At 35.2% G+C, this 10,664-nt stretch overlaps 1 protein-coding gene across 1 annotated transcript; it reads left to right on the top strand.

Annotated features, from left to right (window-relative positions):
- The first annotated feature begins 412 nt into the window (after window positions 1-412).
- LOC132544023 (putative tyrosinase-like protein tyr-1) lies at window positions 413-8,096 on the top strand. The gene is made up of 3 exons (XM_060207582.1): window positions 413-673; window positions 6,637-6,749; window positions 7,325-8,096. Exons 1-3 carry the CDS (start codon window positions 437-439, stop codon window positions 8,094-8,096), a joined length of 1,122 nt encoding a protein of 373 aa, XP_060063565.1. The 5' UTR covers window positions 413-436.
- Window positions 8,097-10,664: the final 2,568 nt, after the last annotated feature.

Genomic DNA, 10,664 nt, shown 5'->3' with positions numbered 1-10,664 from the left:
TTATTACTGTACTGATGTACTTGGGGTTATCACTGTACTTGAGGTTATCACTGAACTGATGAACTTGGGCCTATCACTGTACTGATGTACTTGGGTTATCACTGTACTTGGGGTTATCACTGTACTGATGTACTTGGGGTTATCACTGTACTTGGGGTTATCACTGTACTGATGTACTTGGGGTTATTACTGAACTGATGTACTTGGGGTTATCACCGTACGACTCCAATGATTTCATAATCTTACTTCACCTGTTGAACAATCTTTATTTGATGGAAACTTTCGCTGAAACACTATCCAAAATTTAAACATACATTTTTGTCGGAATTGGTACTGCAAGAAGTTATTCCTTGAGTGTGTTTTATTTATTTATCTTGTCATTTATATATTTATTTATCTATTCATTTTCATATTTATTATTTATCTTTTTCAGACAATGCCTTCGATATACCGTGTCCTATATCTGTTGCTGGCCGTGTTTCCCTTGTGTCATTTCCAGACATCCACACGTGCCCGTTCTCTCGCCCTAAATCCGGAGTTTGTGAGATGGATAAACACATTGTTTTATCTGCCTCCGGAGGGCCAGCTACGCTACCGCAAGGAGTATCGCCTTTTGACTGACCAAGAACGAGGGGATTTCCACAGAGCTTTGCTCATGCTCAAGGAGGACAGGGTGAGTTATCAAAGGTTCAGAGGCAACAGTGGGGACACACAATAATATAAGTTTAAATCAATGAAATTTCCCCGATGTCAACTTAACATGGCTGGTGTCGTAGATAAAGCAAAAGACATCTATTCTTCCGGAACACCTGGTCTTTTTCTCCTTGTTCTTTTTCAGGAGTCTAAATCTTTCATTTTGCTCATTTTTTTCCTAATTCTGATCCTGTGTTACTGAATTTGATTTCGGATTATGATATTGACCTGGTGGTATTTTCTTGATATATAATCAGACACCAATCTTTTTAGTCTGCCACTTCGGAATTTTTCCTCATCCAATAAGAACACTTTTACAGAGAAACCTTCTAACTCCACGAGTTGTACGCAGTTGACAAATGTTTAAATTTGATTCATATTTCATAAAGCCTTAGTGTACAAACAATACCCGGGTGATGAGTAAGATAAGGGTAACAGGGAATACGCGTGGATCCTGACACGTGTTCTCTTGACACATTAACACGTGACTGTATTGTCATTGTTTTCAATAGTACCAGGGTTAATGTTGCTTACAGGAGACATGTGTTTACAATAGTATCAGAGTTAATGTTACTTACTGGATCAAGGTGTTTACAATAGTATCAGGGTAAATGTTGCTTACAGGATCAAGGAGTTGATAATAGTATCAGGGTTAATGTTGCTTACAGGAGACATGTGTTTACAATAGTATCAGAGTTAATGTTACTTACGTGATCAAGGTGTTTACAATAGTATCAGGGTAAATGTTGCTTACAGGAGACATGTGTTTACAATAGTATCAGGGTTAATGTTACTTTCATGATCAAGGAGTTGATAATAGTATCAGGGTTAATGTTGCTTACAGGATCAAGGTGTTTGCAATAGTATCAGGGTTAATGTTACTTACAGGAGACATGTGTTTACAATAGTATCAGGGTTAATGTTACTTAAAGGATTAAGGTGTTTACAATAGTATCAGGGTTAATGTTACTTTCATGATCAAGGAGTTGATAATAGTATCAGGGTTAATGTTGCTTACAGGATCAAGGTGTTTGCAATAGTATCAGGGTTAATGTTACTTACAGGAGACATGTGTTTACAATAGTATCAGGGTAAATTTTATTTACAGGAGACATGTGTTTACAATAGTATCAGGGTTAATGTCACTTACCGGAGACAGGTGTTTACAATAGTATCAGGGTTAATGTTACTTACAGGAGACATGTGTTTACAATAGTATCAGGGTTAATGTTACTTACTGGATCAAGGTGTTTACAATAGTATCAGGGTTAATGTTACTTACAGGAGACAAGTGTTTATAATAGTATCAGGGTTAATGTTACTTACTGGTATCAGGGTTAATGTTACTTACAGGATCAAGGTGTTTACAATAGTATCAGGGTTAATGTTACTTACAGGATCAAGGTGTTTACAATAGTATCAGGGTTAATGTTACTTACAGGATCAAGGTGTTTACAATAGTATCAGGGTTAATGTTACTTACAGGAGACATGTGTTTACAATAGTATCAGGGTTAATGTTACTTACAGGAGACATGTGTTTACAATAGTGTCAGGGTAAATTTTATTTACAGGAGACATGTGTTTACAATAGTATCAGGGTTAATGTCACTTACAGGAGACAGGTGTTTACAATAGTATCAGGGTAGGAGACATGTGTTTACAATAGTATCAGGGTTAATGTCACTTACTTGTTTACAATAGTATCAGGGTTAATGTCACTTACAGGAGACAGGTGTTTACAATAGTATCAGGGTTAATGTTACTTACAGGATCAAGGTGTTTACAATAGTATCAGGGTAAATGTTACTTACTGGATCAAGGTGTTTACAATAGTATCAGGGTTAATGTTACTTACAGGAGACATGTGTTTACAATAGTATCAGGGTTAATGTTACTTACAGGAGACATGTGTTTACAATAGTATCAGGGTTAATGTTACTTACAGGAGACATGTGTTTACAATAGTATCAGGGTTAATGTTACTTACAGGAGACATGTGTTTACAATAGTATCAGGGTTAATGTTACTTACAGGAGACATGTGTTTACAATAGTATCAGGGTTAATGTTACTTACAGGAGACATGTGTTTACAATAGTATCAGGGTTAATTTTACTTACAGGAGACATGTGTTTACAATAGTATCAGGGTTAATGTTACTTACAGGAGACAGGTGTTTACAATAGTACCAGGGTTAATGTTACTTACAGGATGTTTACAATAGGGTAATGTTACAGGGTTAATGTTACTTACAGGATAGTTACTTACAGGATCAAGGTGTTTACAATAGTATCAGGGTTAATGTTACTTACAGGAGACATGTGTTTACTTACTTACAGGATCAAGGTGTTTACAATAGTATCAGGGTTAATGTTACTTACAGGAGACATGTGTTTACAATAGTATCAGGGTTAATGTTACTTACAGGAGACATGTGTTTACAATAGTATCAGGGTTAATGTTACTTACAGGTGTTTACAATAGTATCAGGGTTAGTTACTTACAGGATCAAGTGTTTACAATAGTATCAGGGTTAATGTTACTTACAGGAGACATGTGTTTACAATAGTATCAGGGTTAATGTTACTTACAGGAGACATGTGTTGACAATATTATCAGGGTTAATGTTACTTACTGGATCAAGGTGTTTACAATAGTATCAGGGTAAATTTTATTTACAGGAGACATGTGTTTACAATAATATCAGGGTTAATGTCACTTACCGGAGACAGGTGTTTACAATAGTACCAGGGTTAATGTTACTTACAGGATCAAGGTGTTTACAATAGTATCAGGGTTAATGTTACTTACAGGAGACATGTGTTTACAATAGTATCAGGGTTAATGTTACTTACAGGATCAAGGTGTTTACAATAGTATCAGGGTTAATGTTACTTACAGGAGACATGTGTTTACAATAGTATCAGGGTTAATGTTACTTACAGGAGACAGGTGTTTACAATAGTATCAGGGTTATTGTTACTTACAGGATCAAGGTGTTTACAATAGTATCAGGGTTAATGTTACTTACAGGAGACATGTGTTTACAATAGTATCAGGGTTAATGTTACTTACAGGAGACAGGTGTTTACAATAGTATCAGGGTTAATGTTACTTACAGGATCATGGTGTTGACAATAGTATCAGGGTTAATGTTACTTACAGGAGACATGTGTTTACAATAGTATCAGGGTTAATGTTACTTACAGGATCATGGTGTTGACAATAGTATCAGGGTTAATGTTACTTACAGGAGACATGTGTTTACAATAGTATCAGGGTTAATGTTACTTACAGGAGACAGGTGTTTATAATAGTATCAGGGTTAATGTTACTTACAGGATCAAGGTGTTTACAATAGTATCAGGGTTAATGTTGCTTACAGGATCAAGGTGTTTACAATAGTATCAGGGTTAATGTTACTTACAGGAGACATGTGTTTACAATAGTATCAGGGTTAATGTTACTTACAGGAGACAGGTGTTTACAATAGTATCAGGGTTAATGTTGCTTACAGGATCAAGGTGTTTACAATAGTATCAGGGTTAATGTTACTTACAGGAGACATGTGTTTACAATAGTATCAGGGTTAATGTTACTTACAGGGATCAGGTGTTTACAATAGTATCAGGGTTAATGTTACTTACAGGAGACAGGTGTTTACAATAGTACCAGGGTAAATGTTACTTACAGGAGACATGTGTTTACAATAGTATCAGGGTTAATGTTACTTATAGGAGACATGTGTTGACAATATTATCAGGGTTAATGTTACTTACAGGGATCAGGTGTTTACAATATTACCAGGGTTAATATTTCTCATGACTTAAACGATTTCTATAAATGCTTCCATTGCTATTTAAAAATAAATATGCTGTTCCTTTTTTTATTTTTTTTTAAAGATTCGTACATGACTATTGTGTTGTTTGGTTTTAATCACATTTACTCATTTGTGAAAAAGAATAATATAAAAAGAATAATATAGGCTTTTACAGCGTATTCTATTCTAAGAACCCGGTTTGCATTAAACGTTCACAATATTTTATGTATTCAATATATATACACGTCCAGGTCTCTCTTGAACATTACACAGAATGAAAACACCTCGGTGTAGCAGTGATAAGTAATCACCTGTAGTTCGTTAACCCATCAACCGCTCGCTAAGATGACATAAAAATATATAAGTGGTGTTTTTGACGGGATACTGACAGCCATACAGGCGAATCAGGTTGACATGTTTATTTATCTGTGCACTGTCGTGAACAGGAGCCTTACCCCGTATACCGTGCAGTAGTCATTGCCTGACGTTAAATTGACCGGCCTCAGAAAATATTCAGAATGCACATACCCTATAATCGGTTATTTTCGCGGTATTTTTCACTATTTCACGGTACGTTAAGGTTGATCGCGAAAATTTAATCGGTAGAAAAATGAGACTAGAACAGTTTAATAGATAATCGCGGAAATGCAAATTCTCGGCGATACGAAAGAGGTTTTAACAAAATATAAAGAAGTCTTGGAAAATATTCAACAGCCTGAGGAAATAAATATTACCATCTGAAAAAAATAATGTGCGTAGAAAATATCCATGGGCCTTATAATTCATTCACCAGCATTGAAATATATACATTATCCTCAGAAAATATCCACCAGCTGGAGAATATATTCACCAGCATTAGCAAATATTCACCAGCATTAGCAAATATTCATCATTACTTATATTCCAGAGTCGTAGAAAATTTCCATACAGCTTTATAAGATATTCAACTGCTTCATTACTGCCTTTCAAAACACATCTAAGATTAAGAACATATATATCGGCATTTTCCAAGTGTTATGAAATACAACATTTGCAGAGATCAATGATATATCAGCATTAGAAAATACTTTAGTATATAGAAAATAAAAAGAATGATTTAAAAAAAAAACAATTATATAGAATTCATACACACAACTGAACCATAGTGTTTTAGGAAACATCCAATGACTTTACAAATTTACACCAAGTTTAGAAAGTATACCAGTATGTCCCACGAGTACTATGTGTAGTAGCGCTAGAAAACAGTGTTCTTTGTTATCAGAATGACCAGTAGATAGCAATGATTTTATACCGTTTTAAGAACTCGTTTTGTTTTTCAATTTGCAAAAGTGCATTGTTACCGAAACAATTAATTGTACCCTCTAGAAACTGTATCCCTGTGCTTTGCTTTCCGCTCTTGGTTACTCTCATGACATCCGTCCTCATATGACCCGACTTATGGTGTATAACGTCTAATAAACGATGGCGATAGTTTTTCAAAAGTAGCATAATTGAAAAAAAAAACCCATAATAGTCAAAATGTAAAGATAGGAATTGTTTTTCTTTTTTTTGTTGATTACAGGTGACTTAACTTAATTTTTGTTCATATATTTCAACATAATGCGCGTTATCAAAAATATTTGTAAAAATGCTATTTACACACTCCACTACTAAATCGAAAAAAAAATTAAAAGAATAGAGTATCTGTGGTCCTTAACACAGAAAAACAGGACTCTTTAATTACTTTAATTTTAACAGTTGACAAACGAGACATGAATACTTGTAATTAGCACAGTGTATACGATATAAACTGCTCAAGCTGTGATGTGCTGTATTTTTGATGTCCCGAGATCGATCATGGTTGGACGTACGTGTCGTTTGTGGTTTGACTTCCTGCCCATGTCACACGAACTGATATACACACGAATTGTATATTATTCATGAAAACCATAATGATTTGTTTCCATATTTATGATATAGTTGAAACGCATTAATCTTAGAAAGTCAACATTCTGAAATTCATATTTATTATGTTAGTGTTAGAAAAAAATGTGATTTTTGGTGATAACAAGTGGAGTGTAATATTCCGAAACGAAAAGCAATGTTTTCTTCTTTTTTTTTTTATTTCTTGTACTTTTTTCAGTCGGTGCAGCCCAATAAGTATGACGCGCTGGCATCCCTCCACCACTTAAACACAGCTAGTGGCGCTCATGGTGGGCCAAATTTCCTTGGCTGGCACAGGGTCTACATGGTATTGTAAGTATCCTGGAGAGTAAATATAGTCAAATATCAATGTTGCAACACATGTGGAGGATTGCACAAAAGACACAAGTGAATGGCACCTTCCGATACAAATGATCACTTTACCTAGATCATACTGCTTTTTGGATCTTCTAGGACCTGTTTTGATGCCAGGGGCCAAAATGTTAAAACCGAAGAGGTGGTTGGTGCAAATTAAAATTGATTCATAGAAACGTCAAAATCTGATGTGGAAGTTGCAACGACTACATAATTACATAAATTTCTAAATTTCTAAAAAGTATAGTATAATTATACAAAATACTCGCAAATTAATTGCCGTGACCAGTCGATACACAGAATTAGACCCAGTAAAGTCAAATAATCGGTTAAATTGCGTTTACAGTATGAAATATAGAGGATGTGTGCACTAACCCCTCACTGAATAAATTTAGACATTTTCTTAATTGGATTACCTTTCATTACGATAACCATCAGTAATATTTGTTTCTGTGATTACATATAAGTGGCTTATAAGGTAAGAATATCGTTTAACACGTGGTTCATAATCGACTTTTTTTTATCTTTATCAGAGTGGAAAACGCCTGTCGTGAGAAAGTTCCGAACGTTACGATACCTTACTGGGATAATACATTAGACCAGGGCCTTGCTGATGCCACACGCTCAATCACATGGTCTCCCCTGTTTCTAGGCAACGGAAACGGCGTTGTAGAAAACGGACCATTTCGTAATTGGGGAACTCCGTACGGACTATTACGACGTAATATTGGGGCAGAAAGAAATCTGATGACTGCCACCAACATCAATAACGTGTTGCGACGACGATGGCTTTGGCAGATTACTCATCCGAGTGGACAGGACAATAGTAACTTGGAATTACTTCACAACAACGTTCATGTATGGATCGGCGAACAGATGAGTCGGATCGAGTCGTCTTCATATGACCCTGCGTTCTTCGTGCACCATGCATATGTGGATTGCATATGGGAGGAATTTAGAAATCGGCAACGCCGAATGGGAATTAATCCTGCCCGAGATTTCCCGAGAATTGTTGGGGAAAATGAACAGCTCCCCCTGGTGCCAATGGGCCTAGGGAGATTACTCGTTATTGACGGTATTAATGATATATTTACAAGAAGGATTTATAGATGTCAGGCGAGACCCAGGTGTGTACCTAATACAAACAACTGTGGTTCACCATATCTCCGTTGTGATTGGTCTACCCGGCGTTGTCTCCCCTTGATTATGAGTAGGCCCACGTTTGTTCAATCGGCACAGCAGCCTTGGTGGTCACGGTTCAACAGGCGGACAACAGGACAAAACAGTTTTAACATTTTTGGATGAAAAACAAATTAGGTAACAATATGTATCTTAAAACATTGAACTTTTTATTGTTTTAATGTAAATGACATACTACAGTGTCAAAATGCGTAAAAATGATTTCTCTTATTTCAGGGCAAATGTTGCGTCGAAATCTTGTGTGATATTTTTTTTAGAATGTGTGTGATATGTACCATTATAAGTATATATGTGAATGTAAGTATGAATGTATGTATAAATATACCTATCCAGTTATGCCAGTAATAAAAGTGGAAATATATCAACCTGTTTGACAAACTGCACTTTCTTTCTCCTGGCTAGTGATAGAGGAGAGCTGTGTGGATGATGAACTAGGTTTATGACAATAAGTGATGACGTCACATTTATTACGGTCTAATTATTTATGGTAAAGCGTCAGTACACTTTCTGTATTTTGGTCGACCCTATAAAGGAATCCCGCAAAAAGGAACGGTGTACGGGTGTTAAATCATGGCGTTTTTCCTTTGTCAGATATCACTGTGAATGTGAGACCCAAGTATGTATGCAAAAGTAGTGAACATATTATCTAAAAAGACTCTGAGTGATAATTTATACACTGTACAAATGTTTTATCCTAAAATAACTTTAATTGTTACAGACGTTTTCTGATCTGTCAGATGATAGTTATTGTCAACACACTTTAGGTACTGTATCGAATGGTGTAATTTTGGACAGAAAAATCTTGATTTTGGATGGTTTCCGACATTTCACCGATAGCTTAATTCAACACTGGTTCACTTGTCCTGTTGCTTATTGCACATATCGATATCCAACACTGTTTAAAGGTTTCCAACCTAAGTACATACATCTTAAAAACTACTGTAAAATGTTGGCATTTTTAAATCTAGAATTTCACTACCAAGCAGAAATAAGAGATGATCCGAGATAAGCTTTCCTTGTCTATTTTTGTAACACTTGACAGGCATCAGGTGTTAATCGTCAACTATCAGTGCCTAAATCTTACTACAGTATGTTTCGAAAATGGTATTTTATAAAAAAAATTAGTTTTGATATCTGTAGAACACAGAGTGTTTGCTGTTTAGCAACCTGTAAAAGCCAAAACATCAAAATAGATCTATAATGAGGAATGATGAGATTGAGGTCACGTTGTATGTCAAATCTTCTAACCATTCACCAGTCAAATGTTAATCCTCATGTTGCTGCACATTCCTCATTCACCTGAACGTTTGTCTTCGAAGGCTTTAAGCAAGCGCCGGACGGAATTTATTTCAATAATGAATAACGTCAGAAAAATGTTTTTACCTTTGTGTACCTGGTAATATATCACGGTCGTGATCAACTAAACGCTTTTAATGTCCTGAACCATCTGAATGCACATTTTTTTAAAAAAAAATTAATATGTTTCAACATGTCATGAATTTTACAAACATGGAAAAATTCCTGTTTAAAACTGTAGTCACCATGAAATAATCGATTTCAATAACCTTGTACTTACCTCAACAATGGGTCATTGTTTACTATGTCGTAAACATATGCGAGACGGTGTTTTTCCATGGTCTATATTTGTCCTAAGTTTTCATTTCAGTATTTTCATTAATATTGAAATTCCAAAAGCATGAGTTATTCACTCCAAACTGACAACGCGTGCATCATTAAGTGAGTTCTATTTTTTAACAATGTAACCCAGATTTTTGTTGCGTGACGTACATGTGTGTATAATATATTGTTGGAGAAGCCATGCTCATCTGTTAATTTATTTAAGTTTGCTGCCGTATTTGCCAACTGTTCTATTTTCAGTAATTTCAGTTTTTGAAATGATTGTTTTTGCGAGATCTCACACCCACAGAAATCGATGCAGCCATTGCCGTGGCAAATTTCAGACATAAACGCACAACGTTGTTAAAAAGACTTCAGTGACTAAAAATCGCGTTATCTAACTATAGTCTTACCTTTAACGTGTAAATCGTCATTGTTGAATTTCATCATATTACAATACACTTGCCACTGCTTTGTGACAGGTTGTAATTACATATGATAAATTATGATATTTTTTCTTGAGCTGTTATTTATCTACCCAGAAGTGGCGTGTCTTTTGTGCAAATTTCAACACTATCAATATAAGCCTGCTGTAACGTGAGGCGTGTGTCTATTTTATGTTGAATCTGGCGTTTCCTTGTTAAGTAACAAACATTTATTCGTGTTATCAACAAACAAGTCCAAAATGATAAGAAAACTATACCTCAGTTTGTTTGGTCGGAATACGGCCACTTTTTATTGTTTTTTTTTTCTAACTTAAACTTCGTTCTGGTATTCAAAAAAACAATGGCATGTTTATCTCGTTTGTATTTCATTATGATGTACAGTAATTTTGTGATAAGCAACTTCATTTGATATGTTTTTATTTTATTTCTTTTGTTTGATGTGGTAAAATGTATTTTCGACGTGAAAGAAAAAAATATTAGCTGTAAACAGGTTCTCTACATATCCGCATTCCTATGTTCTGTACACATTTTTATAGCAAAACTGCAACATAGAGATTCTTGTTCCGAATGAATCTCTTCACTCTAGGTATTGTAGAGAAGCCATTTGCAG

Source organism: Ylistrum balloti, unplaced genomic scaffold (genome assembly GCF_031769215.1).
Source record: "Ylistrum balloti isolate Yb309-2 unplaced genomic scaffold, AGI_CSIRO_Ybal_v1 Utg369776, whole genome shotgun sequence".
In the NCBI taxonomy this organism is placed as follows: domain Eukaryota; kingdom Metazoa; phylum Mollusca; class Bivalvia; order Pectinida; family Pectinidae; genus Ylistrum; species Ylistrum balloti.
The sequence above is the reverse complement of the archived record's forward strand: the minus strand, read 5'-3'. Positions and strand labels throughout refer to the sequence as shown.

Coding starts and splice junctions, on each gene's coding strand:
- LOC132544023 (XM_060207582.1), top strand. CDS start 437: ATGCCTTCGATATACCGTGTCCTATATCTGTTGCTGGCCGTGTTTCCC. Junction 674..6,636: donor TCATGCTCAAGGAGGACAGG/GTGAGTTATCAA, acceptor TACTTTTTTCAG/TCGGTGCAGCCCAATAAGTA. Junction 6,750..7,324: donor CACAGGGTCTACATGGTATT/GTAAGTATCCTG, acceptor TATCTTTATCAG/AGTGGAAAACGCCTGTCGTG.